Here is a 19,192-nt window from a genome sequence, read left to right on the forward strand (position 1 = left end):
GAGCCAGCATAACCCCACCACCACCACCACCCTTTTTTCCTTCCTAAATTCCAGGGAGAGTTTTGGACTTCCCTCAGGGTTACAAGGCAGCTTTCTGATCCTGCCATTTTTCTTTAAGAGTAGGATAATCTTGCCAGGCGTAGTATGCACACCTTTCATCCCAGCACTCGGGAGGCAGAGGTAGGAACATTGCCTTGAGTTCAAGGCCACCCTGAGACTATATAGTGAATTCCAGGTCAGCCTGAGCTAGAGTAAGACCTTACCTCTAAAAAATAAAAATAAAAAAATAGGAGAATCTTGTACTTTTTTCTTACCTATGATCTTAATTACTTTCAGTGTTCCTTCTGGGGAATACTGAACAGTAAAAGTTGGCCATGCCATCTAGAACAGTGGGTTTGGTGAAGGACACCTCCCACAATGAAATGGCACTGCTCCAAACAGAAATCATTCTTCAGCCTTAGGGCTGTAGGCCCCATACATACTCATACACACACTTTCATTTCAAGTGCACTTGTCATACAGACTCCAGACAACCATCTCCCCCTCACACTTTCATTCATTCAGAAGCTGTGCAGTCCCATTTTAAATTCCTATTCTGTTTACAACTCCAGAGACCAAAACATTGAATTATAGAATTTCAGACCTCACATTGAGGATATTTTCCAAACCAAAATTTGCCTAGTCTCAGTTCCAATTTTCAGTTTTTGTTTTCCAATTTCCTCCAGAGTGGTCAGGGTGTCCAGGTCGCCCAAGGATGACACATTTGACAGTTGAGTGGTTGAAGGTTCCCACTGGTGGCCACACCACATCAAAGGATGGACAGTATAATTCATAGAATTTCCTCAAAGAAAAGCCATCTCATGTAGCACCTAAGTCAGGCGACCACTGTCGGAAGAAGGAAAAGTTAGTGAGGACACATTGCAATGGGCTAGAGTGGAGCTTGTCTGTCCCATGGTGGAGTTTTAAGATTCCATAGCTGGTTTCCTAGGAGAATCTAAAAATGTTAAGCACAAAAGGACAAAAGAAACACTAAACAGAAAGACAAGGACACGTGGCCACACAGACCTAAAACAGACCAGGGGTCGGGGCAAGGTCTCACCACTGTCTGGAATTTGGGAACTAGTGCTGCATCCGACTTTCCACTGAATCCTCCTTACCTCTAGAGGTTTTCAGACCAGATGACTTTCTGCTCATGGTGTTGGTGTCCTCTGTCTGCCACTACTCCCTGCTGGGGCCTGGAGAATGTACCTGGGGATGAGGAACATCGCTCAGCAGCCGCCCAATAGAGTCTCCAACCTGCAGTCAGAGTATAGTTCCAAGAAATCAAGACTATGAGACCAGATTAAGAGGGTCAGTTTAGTGAGAAAAATATAATATCTTGCTGGGGCCTCCAAATGTAGTGATGCCCAGACCAGAAATGAACAGAAGACCACCTGAATAAAAACGAAAAAGGAGAGCCTTTATTCAGCCAGCTGGCATCTGTCCCCGTACAGCAAGGAAGAGAGCAGTTTCATACTTTTACAGTGAGTTTTTAAAGGCAGAAATCACATTCCTTTACAATGACCTACCTCTTGCTCTGCAGTCATCCCCCCACCCCAATTATCTTTTGCAAGAGCAAGCAAGTGCGATTTACAGAAGCAGAACTTGGGTAGAGGGAGCTCCAGATAAGGGTAAGACCAAACACCAGATGAAGCTTGTATGGAGTACCAGGCCACCTTGACCTCAGGTCAAGACTAACCCTAGATGTCTTTACTGGAATAACGTCCTCAGGCTAGTAATTACTGCTCTTTGTTAATCTTTACTCTCTTATGGCCCCTAAAGGATGTAGCTGGGGACTGGAGGGATGGTTTAGTTGTTAAGGCATTTGCCTGTAAAACCAAAGGACACAGGTTCAATTTCCCAGGATCCATGTAAGTCAGATGCACAAGGTGGTGCATGCTTCTGGAGTTCATTTACAGTGGCTGAAGGCTCTGGTACACCCATTCTCTCTATCTGCCTCTTACTCTCTCTCTCTCATAAATAAAATAAATAATTTTTTTTTAAAAAAAAAAGAATGGGGGCTGCAGAAATTGCTTAGTGGTTAAGTTGTTTGCCTGCAAAGCCAAAAGAGTCAGGTTCAATTCTCCAGAACACACGTTAGCCAGATGCACAAGGGGGCACATGCATCTGGAGTTCATTTGCAGTGGCTGGAGGCCCTGATGAGTCCATTTTCTTTCTTTCTCTCTCTCTTTCTCTGTAAAATAAATAATTAATTTTTAAAAATGTAGCCAGGTATGGTGGCACACACCTTTGATCCCAGCACTCTGAAAGCACAGGTAAGAGGATCGCTGTGAGTTCAAGAACATCCTGAGACTCCATAGTGAATTCCAGGGCAGCCTGGGCTAGAGTGCAACCCTACCTTGACCCCCCGCCAAAAAAAGAATGTGAATGTGAACATGGTTGAGTGGCCTAAGATGGCTTCCCTTAGGTCTGTTCATCAGAGGTTGTTTCTTCTTCAGTGGAAATTACAAAACAGCTAAAAGAAATTGAGCGGGGTATGGTGGTGCACGCCTTTAATCCCAGCACTTGGGAGGCTGAGGTAGGATTTCCGTGAGTCTGAGGCCACTCTGAGACTACATAGTGAATTCCAGGTCAGCTTGAGCTAGAGTGAGACCCTACCTTGAAAAACCAGACCAAAAAAAAAAAAAAAAAAAAAATCTCTACACCGAAAAGGAGTTGTCTGCAGAGTAAGAGAAAAAGTTGTGAGTTATTCTGTTGATGAGAGTAATACCAGAGTAGGTGAAGAACTTGATAGTGACGGGGTCTGGTGACATGCCCGTTAATTTCAGCACTGAGGAGGCAGAGGTAGAGGATTGCTGTAGGCACAAGGTCAGCCTGGAATTACAGAGTGAATTCCATGTCCGCCTGGGCTAGAGTGAGACCCTGCCTTGAAAAAAAAAATAAATAAATAAGAGAACTTGAGGCCAGCTGTGGTGGCACACGCCTTTAATCCCAGCACTGGGGAGGCAGAGGTAGGAGGATCCCTGAAAGTTCAAGGCCACCCAGAGACTACATAGTGAATTCCAGGTCAGCCTGGGCTAGAGTGAAACCCTACCTCGCAAAACCAAAAAAAGGAAGGAAAGAGAAGAAAAGGAGTAAGTGGCTGTCTGGGGGTGTGGTGGCACATACCTGTAATCTTACCACTCAAAGGAGGAAGCAGGAAGGTCAAGCATTCAAGGTTAGCCTGGTACATATTGAATCCAAGGCCAGCCTGGGATACATAAGAGCCTATCTCAAAAAAGAGGTAGCTGTTTTATTTTAATAATTATATATAATCATATTATAAGTTATGGTATAATTGGTTTGTGGCTACACAAAGCTAAGAATCAGAGAAAGGACTTAGCCAAGTCAACATGAAGACATTCAGGAGTCTGGTCTCCTGTCTTGGCTTCTGAGTCAGCACTAGACCATTTAGTAAAAGGTCACTTTGTCGTTGGAGGAGCCCTGGTAGTCAGCCGGGTTGTGTGTAAAAAGAAAGATGTAGGAGGTTAGGAAGATTGCTCAGTGGTGAAAGCTGTTTGCTTGCAAGGTCTGCCAGCCTGGGCTCATCTGACATAAGTCAGATGCAGAAAGTGGCCCATTGCCCACGTGTCTGGTGTTCATTTGCAGCATCTAGACACCCATATGCACACACATGCCAATAATTTTTTAGGGGGGTGGGGGGAGTTTCAGTGTAGGGTCTCACTCTAGCCCAGGCTGACCTGAAATTCACTCTGTAGTCTCAGTGTGGCTGTGAACTCACGGCGATCCTCCTACCCCTGCCTCCTGAGTGCTGGGATTAAAGGCGTGCGCCACCACACCCGGCTACAAGTAATTTTTTTTTAACCCTGGCCTCCACGTGCATGCACACCTGCACATCCATGCAACTTCACATACACAAAAAAAGACATTGATTTTTGTAACAAGTGTGTTATTAATTACTGTCATTGCAGTCTCAGGAAGAGTGGCACTTTCCCAGAGAGAGCTCCCAGGGAAGGATGCCCTTAAAGAGGCTACTTAGCATAGTGGTAAAGACACACCAGATGTCTCCTCGGCTCTGTCATTCTTCTACTCAGTGACAGTCTAAGCAGACTATTCACTGGAACAATGAAAATAGGAGGGTCCAGCGCTCTATGCCCCATAGTCACACAGGCTGTACCGCCTACGCACCTTTGGGATTTTAATCAGAGCCCCTCATTCAGCTCCATTCTTCAGCTCTCAGAAGGATATTCACAGGCACTGTGAAAAGCAACCATCTCCTGGTCCTTTTTTTTGTTGGGGGGGGGGTATTGAGGGGAATTTGATACATGGGCCGTGTAACCTAGACTGGACTTGCACTCCTGATCTTGCCTCTGGTACCCAGCTATCATTTACAGGCATCTACTGTCGTGTCCAACACCTTCGTCTCTTCTTAGCCCTTGTTACTGAATAACTAACATTCTTCATTTTGATGTGTGTTTCAGCTGGGAAGGGCTATCCCTGCAAGACGTGTAAGATAGTCCTGAACTCCATAGAACAGTACCAAGCTCACATCAGTGGTTTCAAACACAAGAACCAGTGAGTATCATCCTTTGAAATTCAACAGTGTACATTTTGCAGTCTGGTTCACATTGTTAGCAGAAATCACCCAACCAAGAGCAGCTTTGGGGGAAAAAGGGGTTTATTTTGGCTTACAGACTTGAGGGGAACCTAGCATTCAGAACACTTCAGTTTATGCACAACACTAAAATTAAACCATATTCTGCCCCTGGCTCTCATAAACTGATAACCATACATGATATAAAATACAATGCATTCATCCAACTTTAAAAGTCCCCATAGTTTTTATCAAACCCAATAATGTTTAAACATTCCTATAGTCCAAGGTCTTTTAACTGAGCCATAATACCAGAAGATTTCCCCCCCCCAAAAAAAAAAAAACCATAATGACACAGAATAAACACTCACACTGCAAAAGATGGCATTGGGCATAGCAAAGAAATATTCAACCAATACAAGATTTAAACAGGGTTAACATCAAACTGTAGCTCCAAGTCCAACAACTCTAGTTAGTGTCAAATCTCCAAGTCTGATAATTTTAACCATCAACAAGTCTCTGGAGTTCCAATTCCAACCCTTCCAGCTAGGCTACTCACAGTCCTGGAAAACTTCATCAGGGGCCAGCAGCTTTCCTTGGCAGCCATCTCATGATCTTAGCGTCTCCACTGTGTCTCCACTGCAACCCACAGTTCATCCTCACAGTTAGTTGTATGGGGACTTCATGCAGGCATCTAGTAAACCTGCTTCACAGTGCCCCTGTCCATTTCTAAAACACAAGACCATGTTGCAAATTCAGTGACCCTCTCTTTCGTGTATTTCTTACACTTCATAGTACCAGACAGGGTGCCAATTTGTTAACCCAGGGGGTGGAGGGATAAAGCAGACTTTGAAGAACAGGACACTCTTTGACCACTGAAGCTCCTTCAAAAGAGTCTACATTCTTCCCGTTGTCCCAGTGCAAGTCGGCTGGCCCAATCTTTTTACTTTTTAATTTTATTTACTTGTTTGAGATAGCCAGAGACAAAGAGACAGAGAGACACAATGGGTATACCAGGTCTTCCAGGCACTGCAAACAAATTCCAGACACATGCACCACCTTGTGCGTCTGGTTTATGTGCATCCTGGGGAATCAAACCAAGGTCCTTTGGCTTTGCAGGCAAACGCCTTAACTGCTAAGCCATCTTTCCAGCCCCAACTGCCCCAATCTCTTTTTATTTTTAATAGTATTTTTTATTTATTTTCATTTCTTTATTTGAAAGCAACAGACAGAGAAAGAAAAAGGCAGATAGAGAGAATGGGTGTGCCAGGGCCTTCAGCCATTGCAAACAAACTCCAGATGTGTGTGCCCCTTTGTTCGTCTGGCTAACTTGGGTCCTGGAGAATCAAGCCTCAAAACGGGGTCCTTAGGCTTCACAGGCAAGTGCTTAACTACTAAGCCATCTTTCCAGCCCCCAACTGGCCCAGTCTTAGTGGTTGTAATCTCAGTTGTAGCTGAATGGGCAACAGTTTCACCCAAAGATTTCTTTTTTTTTTTTTTTTTTTTTTTTTCCTCTCTGCCATATCCCTCTTCTCACACCAGTCCATTTTTTTCTTTTCAAATATTTTATTAATAATTTCCATGATTATAAAAAAATATCCCATGGTAATACCTTCCCTCCCCCACTTTCCCCTTTGAAACTCCATTCTCCATCATATCCCCTCCCCATCTCAGTCAGTCTGTCTTTTATTTTGATGTCATGATCTTTTCCTCCTATTATAATGGTCTTTTGTAGGTAGTGTCAGGCATTGTGAGGTCATGGATATCCTGGCCATTTTGTGTCTGGGGGGAGCACATTGTAAGGAGTCCTACCCTTCCTTTGGCTCTTACATTCTTTCCATCACCTCTTCCACAATAGACCCTGAGCCTTGGAAGGTGTGATAGAGATATTGCAGTACTGAGCACTCCTGTCACTTCTTTCCAGCACCATGATGCCTTCTGAGTCATCTCCGGTCACTGCCATCTGAAAAGAGAAGATTCTCTACCAAAAGTGAGAGTAGCATTAATATAAGGGTATGAACATTAAGAGAAATGCTTACTGGGCAGTTTGATAAGCATAGTATATTTAGCCAAACAGCAGCAGATGTTACACCCCTAAGGCTCATGACTACCCGTTTTAAGTTTTCAGTATCAGGGATGTATTTCCTCCCATGGAGCGGGCCTCCAGTCCAATTAGAGGGTGGTTGGTTTCCACCATAACAGACATGCTACTATTGCACCCATTGGTTCATTTGACCTGGCTGGCCAAATATCAGGCTTGCAGTGTCCACTGTAGACTATCTTCACAGGTGATTTCTCTTTCTCCCATTGAACTACATGCAGAATGGCTTCTTCTAGCTTTCTGTCAGCTAGTCTACATGGAGGAGGTTATCAGCTCAGTTCCAGCAGGATTTCTCAGTGTTCTTGCAGCAGTATGTGGAGTCTTCAGCAATAGGGTGTTACCATCTATTCCTGATCACACCAGTCTATTTCTATACAATGCAACCCTGCACAAATTCTCAGGACATGGCCATAGTACCAAGCCTCTCACACAAACTGCTTCTAGCCCAGTCCACGCAAAGCTCCTTCTCACCCTCACAAGCAAAACCTCATAGTTCATAGTTCTTACCACATTCAGGTCTTTCAACGCTGACCAGAAGAGTCCATCAAGCTGTACTTGCAGCACTGCAAGGATCTCTGAGGCCAAGTTTTCAAATCCTTCCACATTCCTATTGAAAATCATCTCCAAAAGGCCAAAGCCACATAGTTAGATGTCTAGCAGTAATCCCACTCCTCAGGTACCAACATTACTGTACAGCAGGAGCCCAGGGCTTCTGAGTCAGGTAGTCACCTCTTTAAATGGGATACTGAACCTTTTTCTTAGTCAACAGAAGATGACTCCATTAGCAGGTATTATCTCCTCTATTTTTCTCCCATTAGCTTTTCCCTAACCTTCAGACTGACTTGGTTGAAAGTGTGGGCCAGGTGTGGTGGCGCACACTTTTAATTCCAGCGCAGGCAGACGTAGGAGGATCACTGTGAGTTCAAGGCCAGCCTGGAACTATAGAGTGAATGCCAGGTCAGCCTGAGCTAGAGAAAGACCCTACCTTGAAGAAAAAAAACCAAAAAATCAAAATAAAAAGGAAGTTTCAGGGGCTGGAGAAGATGGCTTAGCAGTTAAGGAATTTGCCTGAAAAGCCAAAGGACCCAGGCTCAATTCCCCAGGACCCACATAAGCCAGCTACACAAGTAGGCACATGCATCTGGTGTTCATTTGCAGTGGCTGGAGGCCCTGGCATGTGCGTTCTCACTCTCTCCCTTCCTCCCTCTCTCCCTCTCTCTCTCTCTCATAAATAATATATACATATATAATTTTTTTTTTTGAAAGAAAGTTTGGGTCAAGAAGCATAGTCATGAGTTCCTTTGTGGTCTCCAAAGAGTATCTGGATTTCCTGGCCTGTGGCAGTGACTAGGGAAGCTTGGTTGTGTTTCCTCACTAGTCTGAAGACCCTGTCCTTTACAGACACCTGACAGACTCAGCCCCTCGCAGCTTTATATTTTTATAGGAGAGCACAAGTTAAGGAAGTAATCAGTGAAAATTATGATGTTCACGCCTTTAATCCCAGCACTCTGTAGGCAGAGGTAGGAGGATCGCCATGAGTTCGAGGCCAACCTGGGACTACATAGTGAATGCCAGGTCAGCCTGGGCTAGAGGGAGACCCTACCTCAAAAAAAAAAAATTATGATGTTCATATAGTGGTGATGTCTAATTCTCATACCTGGGAAATGGAAGCAGTAGGGTTACAAGTTTAAGGTCATCTTCAGATACATAGTTTGAGGCTAGCCTGAGCTACATGATATTCTATCTAAGAAAAAAAAAAGGCCTGGAGAGATAGTGGTTAAGGCGCTTGCCTGTGAAACCTAAGGACCCATGTTCGACTCTCTAGATCCCATGTTAGCCAGATACACAAAGGTGAGGCAGGTACAAGTGTCTGGAGTTCAGTTTCAGTGGCGCACCAATTCTCTATCCTCTGTCTCTCTCTTATTTGCTCTCTCTAAAAAAAATAATAATAATAATAGTAATAGCTGGGTATTGTGATGCATGCCTTTAGTCACGGGCAGAGAGGAGTATCACTATGAGTTTGAGGCCACTGTGTGACTCCATAGTGAATTCCAGGTCAGCCAGGGCTAGAGTGAAACCCTACCTTGAAGCCCCCCACAATAAAAAAGAGTGTCACTGGGTGCGGTGGCGCATGCCTTTAGTTCCAGCACTCGAGAGGCAGAGGTAGGAGGATCGCTGTGAGTTCAAGGCCACCCTGATAATGCATAGTGAATTCCAGGTCAGCCTGGGCTAGAGCGAGACCCTACCTTGAAAAAAAAAAAAAAAAAAGACTGTCAAGATGGCTAAGTGGCCTAAGATGGCTTCCCTTAGGTCTATTCACCAGAGTTTGTTTCATCTTCAATGGAAATTACAAAACAATTAAAAGAAATTGAGCCAGGCATAGTGGTGCATCCCTTTATTCCCAGCACTTGGGAGGCTAAGGTAGGAAGATTGCTGTGAGTTTGAGGCCACTCTGAGAACACATAGTGAATTCCAGGTCAGCCTGGGCTAGAGTGGGGCCCTACCTTGTAAAACCAAAAAAAAAAGAAAGAAAGAAAAGAAAAGAAAGAAATTTTTGCTCTTCCTTTATAGACGGAAACAGCTATTGTTCAGGCCAATGTTCAGTGTGACTGGATAAGTAAGGCCATGATTCACACTAAAGCCTGTCTGGCTCACATCTTTCCCAGGGCATCATGCTGAGAAGATGTGCTACCAGCTGATAGGAGGCCAGAGCCTGGCCAGGGGGGCCCATGTAATTCTGTCCCTTCCTCTGTAGGGGTAATGTGTAATTGGAGCATTGTGCTATAACATAACCTGCAATGGGTGTCATTCTCTCCATTCCCAGAAGAGCCTGCAGAAAGATTGCTTTGACTTTGGTGGTTGATTCGGTATTGCTTTTTGAGCAAATAAACTAAAAACAGTGAAAATACAGAGTAGTGGGGTTTTTAAAAACACCCCTGGCCCTCTCTACTCTGCCTGAAGTTTCCTATCTCACTGAGTAACAGTTCTTCCTTCTCTATGGATAATCTTCTTTGGAGATTTGTAAGGGCTGATTTTAGGTACAGATTTGAAACAACCCTACCATCCCACCTTGAACACACAGAGGGTTTCAGCATACTTGCAGCATGGCTGTTGGCAGTTTCAGTAGATGACCTGGAGCCAGTCAGAACTGAGGACTTGAAAATGCTAGGAGCCACAGTGGCATACACCTCTATAATCCTAGCGCAAGGCTAAGGGAGGAGGATCAAGATTTCAGGGCCAGCCTAGGTGATAGCAGGAAGGGAAGGGAAGAATGAGCTCATGTTATTGTGTTGAATTTTTGTTTGTTTGTTTTTACTGTTGAGACCTTGGGTAATTCAGTAAGCCTCTCAGCCTCTACTTACAGAAGTCTATAAGATTAAAGCTACAGGGGTAGAGAGATGGTTCAATGGTTAAAGTGCTTGCCTGCAATGCCTAAGGACCCAGGTTCAATTCCCCATTACCCACATAAGCCAGATATACAAGGTAGTACATGTGTGTGGAGTTCCTTTACAGTGGCTAGAGTCCCTGGCATGCCCACTCTCTCTTCTTGTCTCCTGTTGCAGTCCAGTTCGCATTGCTGGTAGGAATCACCAAACAAAGAGCAGCTTCTGGGAAAGAGAGGTTTATTTTGGCTTACAGGCTTGGGGGGAAGCTCCACGATGGCAGGGAAAAACGATGGCATGAGCAGAGGGGGAACATCACCTCCTGGCCAACATAAGGAGTGTGTGCCAAACACTGGCATGGGGACACGGGCTATAATATCCATAAGCCCGCCCCCAACCATACACTCCCTCTAGGAGGCATTAATTCCCAAATATCCATCAGCTGGGGAGCTAGCATTCACAACAGCTAAGTTTATGGGGGACACCTGAATCAAACCACCACATCTCCCTATCTCTCAAATAAATGAATAATTTTTTAAAGATTAAAGCTGTCTCTCCCTCCTTCGCCCTCTCTTTGCCTTTCTCTCAAATAAATACATAAAAATGCCATGTGTGGTGGTGCACACCTTTAATCCCAGCACTTGGGAGGCAGAGGTAGGAGGATCACCATGAGTTTGAGGCCACCCTGAGACTACATAGTGCATTCCAGGTCAGCCTGGATTAGAGTGAGATCCTACCTCTAAAAATAAAACAAACAGTAATAATAAATTAAATAAATACATACAAATAAATAAAGAATAAGCTACATTTGTTGAACAACTCAAAATTCAGTTTCATCGAATTCTCAAGGACTGCTCCAAATTAGGATATCTCACTTGTGTAACCAAAAGAAACCTAATAATAGATTATTGGGTTAAATGACTTGCCCTAGGTCTAACTTGGAGTTAGACCAAGGATTTATACCCATTTGAAAACAAACTCCATCCACTACCAAATTTTCCTTGGGAACCTCACCTTACAAGTATGTGTGAGGATTAGAGATAACATGTGAAGTATTTGAACCAATAAATTTATCTATTAAAGAAAAACTTCTATTCATTCAAGAAATATTTAAGCCAGGCCTGGTGGTTCACACCTTTAATTCTTGCACTCGAGGCAAAGGTAGGTTAGAGGCCACCCTGAGACTACAGTGAATTCCTCAAAAAAAAGGACTGGAGAGATGGCTTAGCAGTTAAGGCACTTACTTACCTGCAAAGCCAAAGGACGTAGGTTCAGTTCTCTAGTATCCATGTAAGCCAGATGCATAAGGTGGTGCATGCATCTGGAGTTTGTTTGCAGTGGCTAGAAGTTCTGGCATGCCTTTGTCTTCCCAACCCCTAAAATAAATTATTTATTTACTTACTTACTTACTTACTTATTGGTTTTTCAAGGTAGTGTCTCATGCCCAGGCTGACTGGAATTAACTCTGTAGTCTTAGGGTGGCCTTGAACTCATGGTGATCCTCCTACCTCTGCCTCCTGAGTGCTGGGATTAAAAGCGTGTGCCACCACATCCGGCAATAAATACTTTTTTTTAAAGTGTACTTTGCCACTCAGAATGAAACAACCAACAAGCCGGGTGTAGTGGCCAGTATAAGTAATCAGAAGATCAGAAATTTGAGGCCAGCCTAGGTGACATGAAACTCTGTCTCAAAAACCTTAGCTTGGCATGGTAGTAGGAGGATCACTGTGAGTTCAAGGCCAGCCTGGGACTACAGAGTGAATTCCACGTCAGCCTGAGCTAGAATAAAACCCTACCTGGGGGGGTGGTCCTGAGGGGAAGTGAAAGAAAGACTAATTTATGTCAGTTCCTAGAAAATGCATATAACTTACAATCATATTAAGCAAAATAAGCCAGACACAGACACGTATAAAGATAAATACTAGGTTTTCTTTCATTTGTAGATCCTGAACTTCATAGATACATATAACCATTTACATAAGTGTTTTTGGGGGGTGGTGTGTGACATGAAAATAGAAGGGAAGGGCTGGAGGGATGGCTTAGTGGTTAAGTGCTTGCCTGTGAAGCCTGAGGACCCTGGTTCGAGGCTCAATTCCCCAGGACCCACATAAGCCAGAAGCACAAGGGGGCGCACATGTCTGGAGTTCGTTTGCAGTGGCTGGAGGCCCTGGCGCGCCCATTCTCTCTCTCTGTCTCTCTCTGCCTCTTTCTCTCTCTGTCACTCTCAAATTAATTAATTAATTAATTTTAAAAAAAGAAAATAGAAGGGAAACTGGAGGAAACTCCAGGATGAGGAAAATGAAAGCAAGGGAAGAAAAGAATATGAGTAGTGAATATAGCCATAGTACATGATATACTTCAAGTAAATTGTCTTTATGAAGTCCAGCACTGTTTATAATGAATATATACCAAAAATAATAATAATAATAATAATAAGCTGGGTGTGGTGGTGCATACCTTTAATCCCAGCACTTGGGAGGCAGAGGTAGGAGGATCACCATGAGTTCGAGGCCACCCTGAGACTACATAGTGAATTTCAAGTCAGCCCAGGTTACAGTGAAACCCTACCTTGAAGAAAAAAAAAAAAAAATTAATAGGGCTGGAGAGATGGCTCAGCAGTTAAGGTGCTTGCCTGCAGAGTCTTAATGACCCAGGTTCACTTCCCCGGTGCCCACGTAAAGCCAGATGCATAGAGTGGTGCATGCACCTGTAGTTCATTTGCAGCAGCTAGAAGCCCTGGTGCATCCATCCATATTCTCTTTCCTTGGAAATAATTAAATATATATTTTTGAAAAGTGATAATAAAGTTTGTTTTTTTTTAATTTGAGAGCTACAGACAGAGAAAGAGGCATAAAAAGAGAGAGAGAATGGACGCACCAGGGCCTCCAGCCACTGCAAATGAACTCCAGATGGGTGCGCCCCCTTGTGCATCTGGCTAACGTGGGTCCTGGGGAACTCAGCTTCAAACCAGGGTCCTTAGGCTTCACAGGCAAGCACTTAACCACTAAGCCATCTCTCCAGCCTGATAATAAAGTTTTAAAGAAACTATCCATTTCAACTTGATAAACATCAGTTTTCTTGTATGAAAAAAATGGGGTGCTCTTTCTCTCCTCACAAATTGCCACAAGGTTGACATGGGCTCCTAGAAGCCTAGCCTGCAGCAGGCCTCAGGAAAGGAAGGCTACTGTGCTCATTGTTCCAGTGCCTTGGAAGGTCCTTATTGCCATTAGAATAGCTGCTGGGTGCATCTTGATAGGCATGCCACACACTTACCCTGTGCCTTTGTTCTCAAATTACAGGTCACCAAAAACTGGCCAGGTGCCAGTACAAAGGCAGGCCATCCCAAAGGACTCAAGCACGTTGGAAGATCAGCCATGAGCCAGCTTCCGGTGACAGTTCAGCCCTTGGCTCCCTCTTCTTTCCTACACAGTACATCAGGAGAATGTGCGGGCCTGATGCCAGACTGGGCTGCAGACAGTCCAGGAAAATCCACTCCTGGTTCTATCTTTTAGTATGGGCCCTGTAGGTCATGACAGAGGAGGCAGAGATTGTGGGAAGACTTCAATGGTAGTTGGGGGTCAGCTTTCCCCAGCCCCACTGGGCCACAGTTTCAGTGCCTGTTTTTCCTCTGAAAGTCAGTTTGGAGCCATTTCCCAGTTCAAGTGCAAAGCTGTCCTTGGACTTCAAGCATCTCCTGGAAAACCTAGAGCCTACCTGTAGACTTTGCCTGGGCAGGAAATAAATGGCAGAGTCTGCCACAGGGAAGCTTGGAGCTGATGTGACACTCCCCCTCCCTCCAACGTGTGCAGACCTTCCTGAGTCTTAGGCCGATGGTACAGATTCTGCCAACTGTCAAGTCTCCTGGAGCACGACATGGTCCTGATGGAGTGCTGCCATCCCTGCTGCTCATCTCCACAGTCCCTGAATGGTGCTAAGGACCATCTGCAGCAGCTGGGGACAGGCTGGAGCTCCAGGAGGCCTCAATGCCCAGAGGGATCATGGAAAACACTAATGAGGGTCTTTTTCCTATATCAGAAGATCCCTGGCCCTGGGTCATATGAGAAAGTCCACCACCTGCCACTTTCTAGATAGTTTTGTGCCCTTAAATGAACCTGCCTCACACCAGCCAGCTGAGAAGTTAATTTGCCCTTAAGCCTCTCCTTCCCCTTGTACAGAGGCCCCTCCAGACACCCAGGTTGCCTTGGTGCTATCCTTCCTTCATCATCCAGAAGAGATCCCTGGGTAGCAGGCAGCCAGAGGTGCCCTACAGAAATAAGTGGAGAGTGGGTACCAGTTTCTACAGTGAGGACTCAGATGTCCACAGACCCTAAACCTAGATTTCTCTCAACTCTGCTGTTTTGTCATCTGGGATTTTATTCGGTGAATTTTTCCATGTAACGTTGGAGAATGAATTCCAGAAGTATTGTCATCTTGGGCCTTTCTTCATTGAGTTACAAGAACCCAGCTGCTATTATGGCCTCTCCATACCCACCCTACACACATTCCTTATTGCTTTGCCTGTAAAATACCTTTGCATACTGTGTGTGTGCATGTGTACACTCACACTCAATCTCTTGGTCACTGAAGCATCCAAAAAGAGAATTTCTTCCATGAGTCACATTGCAGGTTCACAGACCTGGGGTTTGGAGCCATATTGCCATTGGACCTAGTATGTCCATCCTGACCTCTGACCCCTCTAGTCCTCATCTCCAGTAATGATCTGAGGAGTTGGTACAGTCACGTTGATTGGCACTGTAGTTAACAGCCTTCCTGATGCCCTAAACTCAGCAGAACACTGCTTATCCACCTCCCTCTTTCATGTAGGCCTCCTGGAGGTCTTTGGGCAATATAAGTTTTAGGATTTGATTTATGCTTGAAAGAGTCCTGCCTGCTGTGTGGAAAACCTAGGGGAGGCTAGGAGGAAATTTGTGTCCCATATAGGCCTCCAGGGTTTTCCCTTCAGAGTTGGTCTTCACTTTCCTCATGCCCAGAGTGCTGTGTTTTAAATGTTGAATAAATAAATGGATAGGTCGAGGTGTTTAAGAGACGTCTCTTGTTTGTTCAATTTGTACAGTAAGAGGTTTGTTCCATGGGACTTCATAAGCCTGCTGGTTCCTGGAAGAGCCTTTGGTAGCCCTTTGTTGCATATGGCCAGACCAAGCAACCTGATCCCATTCCTCACTCAGCAGACTGTTCTGAGCAGCTGGCCCTTGCCAGCTGAAACAGGCTCTCCACAATTTCCAGCTTCCCAAACTCAGATCACCTCAGCAGTTCCTCTAGAGTTTCTTTTTTTTTTTTTTTCTTTCTTTTTTTGGTTTTTCGAGGTAGGGTCTCACTCTGGTCCAGGCTGACCTGGAATTAACTCTGTAGTCTCAGGGTGGCCTTGAACTCATAGCCATCCTCCTACCTCTGCCTCCCGAGTGCTGGGATTAAAGGCGTGCGCCACCACGCCCGGCTCCCCCTCTACCTCTTGAATGCTAGGATTACAGATGTGTGGTGCCATGCCCAGTTCTATTTGATGCTAGGGATTAAACCAAAGGCTTCATGCATGCTGGGCAAACACTATATTAACTGAGCTGTGTCTACTGCCTTTTTTTTTTTTTTTTTTTGAGGCAGGGTCTCATATAGCCCAAACTGACCACAAACATACTCTGTACCACACATTATCTTGAACTTTTAATCCTACTATATCCTCCTACCAAGTGCTGCAACTACAAGCTTGTGCCACTGGCTTCTATCTTAGGTAACATTTTATTTTTTCCAAGGTAGGATTTCACAATAGCTGAGACCCCTTTTTGGGGGTGCAGAGTTCGAGGTAGGGTCTCAGCTCTAACTCAGGCTGACCTGGAATTCACTATGTAGTCTCAGGGTGGGCTTCAACTCACAGTGATCCTCCTACCTCTGCTTCCCCAGTGCCACCACACCCGACTTCCTTTGTTCCTTTAATGCAGTATCATCTGCTAGTTCAAAAAGTCCTTATCACTGGGCATGGTGGTGCATGCCTCTAATCCCAGCACTTGGGAGGCAGAGGTAGGAAGATCACTGTGAGTTCAAACCCACCCTGAGAATACATAGCTAATTCCAGGTCAGCCTGGGCTAGCTTGAGACCCTACCCCAAAAAAAACAAAAAATAAAAAAATGGCATGAGCCACAATGCTTGGTATATAAGAAGGAGCAAAGTTCAAATAGTTGTAGTGTTTGCCAAGGACTTAAATGAGGGAGGAAGGTGAAGAGTAGACCCTGTTCTCTAGATTTCTAGCCCAAACTCTTCCAAATACAGACATTCCTTCCCACATAATACCTGCAGTCAGCCTCACTGATAATGTCCTAGTCTCACAGAATAAGCAGACACATGACACTCATAAGCCCGCCCTCAACAATACACTGCCTCCTGGAGGTGTTAATTCCCAAATCTCCATCACTTGGGTACCTAGCATTCAGTGGGGGACATTGAATCAAACCACTACATTCTGCCTCTGGCCTCCATAAACTGATAAGCATACCTGATATAAAACGCAATGCATTCGTCCAACTTTAAAAGTCCCCATAGTTTTTTGTTGTTGTTGTTTATTTTAATTATTTATTTTCGAGAGTGACAGAGAGTGAGAAAGAGGCAGATAAAGAGAGAGAGAATGGGCACGCCAGGGCCTCCAGCCACTGCAAATGCACTCCAGACACATGTGCCTCCTTGTGCATCCGGCTAATGTGGGTCCTTGGGAATGGAGCCTCGAACTGGGGTCCTTAGGCTTTACAGGCAAGCATTTAACCACTAAGCCATCTCTCCAGCCCTCCCCATAGTTTTTTTTTATCAATTACAATGATGTTCACACATCCTCATAGTCCAAGTTTTCCAACTGAGCCATAATACCAAAAATATCCCCCCAAAACACCATAATGGCACAGAATAAACATTCACACTGCAAAAGATGGCATTAGGCATAGCAAAGAAATACTCAAAGTAATACATGATTTAAACAGGGCAAACACCAAACTCTGTAGCTCCAAGTCCAACAACTCTAACCAGTGACAGCTCTCTGGAGTTCCAATTCCACCCCTCCAGCTAGGCTACTCACAGTCCTAGAAAACTTCATCGGAGGCTGGATCTCTCCTTGGCAGCCATCTCGTGGTTCCAGCTTCTCTACTAGGTCTCCACTGCAACCCACAGTTCATCCTCATGGCCCCATCGGGTCTCCCTGCAAGCATCCAGCAAACCTGCTTCACACTGCCCATGGCTATTTCCAAAACACAAGACCACATTGCAAATTCAATGACCTTCTCTTTCCTGCATTTCTTATACTCCACAATACCAGGTAGAAAGCCAGTTTGTTAATCCAGGGGTGGGGGGAATAGAGCAGACTTTGAAGAACAGGACACTCCTTGAGCACTAAGACCCCTTCAAAAGATTCTATATTCTTCCTGTTGCCCCAGTGCAGGTCAGCTGGCCCAATCTCAAAGGTTGTAATTTCTCAATTGCAGCTGAATGGGCAGTAGTTCACCCAAAGACTTTTTTCTCTGTGCCATATCCCTCTGCTCACATCAGTCCATTTCTACACAAAGCAACCCTGCACAAATTCTCAGGACATGGGCATAATAGCAAGCTTCTCACACAAACTGCCATCCCAGTCTAAGAAAAGCTCTTTCTCACCCTCATAAGCCAAACTTCAAAGTCCATAGTTCTTATTGCATTCAAGTCTTACAACTCTGATCAGTAAGATCAAGCTGTACTTAGAGCACCGCAAGGTATCTCTTAGGTCAAGGTTTCAAATCCTTCCACATTTCTCTTGAAAATCAGCTCCAGAAGGCCAAAGCCACACAGTCAGGTATCTAGCAGCAATGCCACACCTCAGTACCAAAATTACTGTTGCAGTCAGGTTCATATTGCTGGTAGAAATCACCCAACCAAGAGCAGTTTGTGGGGGAAAAAAAAAAAAGAGGTTTATTTTGGCTTACAGGCTCAAGACAGAAGCTCCACAATGGTAGGGAAAATGATGGCATGAGCAGAGGGTGGCCATCACCCCTGGCTGATATCAGGTAGACAATAGGAACACGAGAGTGTGCCAACATTGGCATGGAGAAACTGACTATAACACCCATAAGCCTGCCCCCAACAATACACCATCTCTAGGAGTCATTAATTCCCAAATATCCATCAGCTGAAAACCTAGCATCCAGAACATCTAAGTTTATGGGAGACACCTGAATCAAACCACCACAGTACATAAGAAGAACTAATAATTGATGGCTGGTGGGTACCCCTGAGGAAGAGGCCAGAGGCATATTTCATCTGGGATGGTTCCTAAATTTTCATAGAACAAATATTAGAAGCATAATTCAGTATGAAGAAAAACACTGACCATAGCCAGGTGTGTTGGCACACACCTTTGATCCCAGCACTCAGGAGGCAGAGGTAGGAGGCTTGCTATGAGTTCGAGGCCACCCTGAGACTACATAGTGAATTCCAAGTCAGCCTGGGCTAGAGTGAGACCTTACCTCAAAAAAAAAAAAAAAAAAAAAAAAGAAGAAGAAGTCACCTTTCATTGCTTCCCTCCATCCACAGGCCAGTGAGGCTTGAGAAGAAATATAATATGTATAAAATGGAATTAAGCTGAAGTGGCCAGAATGTGATTTATTGTATGATAATCCCAGCATTCTTGAGATGGAAGGAAGGAGGATTAGAAAGCCAGCCTGGGCTACATGAGACCCTTTCTCCAAAAAAACAAAAAAACACACAAACAAACAAAAACCCTAATGGAATAAAATCATGTTCTCAACCCAGAACTAGATGCAAAACAAGTGTTAGGAGTGCTTTAACCCTCCCCCTACCTAGTGCAAGCAAATCTGCACACATGCGCATACAGCAACCCTGAGGAACTGTGTGAGGGACCTTGGCCTGGGCTTATAGGTGCTAATCTGAGCACTGCCTGCAACTTCATGTGTCCTGAGGACTTGGCTCTATAGAATTTAAAGTCGGAAGAAACCGCAGTGCCTTCCCAAGGCAGGTTCAAGAAGGAAGCCCCCACCCCACTGTTCTCACCCCCCTTGGTCTCTGATACAGCCACTAGTACCAAACTCCAGAAAATAAAGAACAGTTCCTTCTAACCGTCCGTCCACCCA

General features: G+C 44.7%; 1 protein-coding gene across 4 annotated transcripts in view; it reads left to right on the top strand.

Annotated features, from left to right (window-relative positions):
- The window catches only part of Znf346 (zinc finger protein 346), a 54,590-nt gene extending 39,469 nt beyond the window's left edge, over window positions 1-15,121 (top strand). For 2 of the 4 annotated variants that reach the window (XM_045153442.1, XM_045153444.1), the window contains 2 exons: window positions 4,482-4,575; window positions 13,378-13,603. In XM_045153442.1, coding sequence (XP_045009377.1) covers window positions 4,482-4,575; window positions 13,378-13,456 — 173 coding nt within the window. In that variant the 3' untranslated portion in view covers window positions 13,457-13,603. Of the gene's footprint in view, window positions 1-4,481; window positions 4,576-13,377 lie in introns of all 4 variants that reach the window. The other 2 variants (XM_045153441.1, XM_045153443.1) reach the window with 1 other exon arrangement.
- The last annotated feature ends 4,071 nt before the right edge of the window (window positions 15,122-19,192 follow it).

The sequence above is a fragment of the Jaculus jaculus genome, chromosome 6 (genome assembly GCF_020740685.1).
Source record: "Jaculus jaculus isolate mJacJac1 chromosome 6, mJacJac1.mat.Y.cur, whole genome shotgun sequence".
NCBI lineage: Eukaryota > Metazoa > Chordata > Mammalia > Rodentia > Dipodidae > Jaculus > Jaculus jaculus.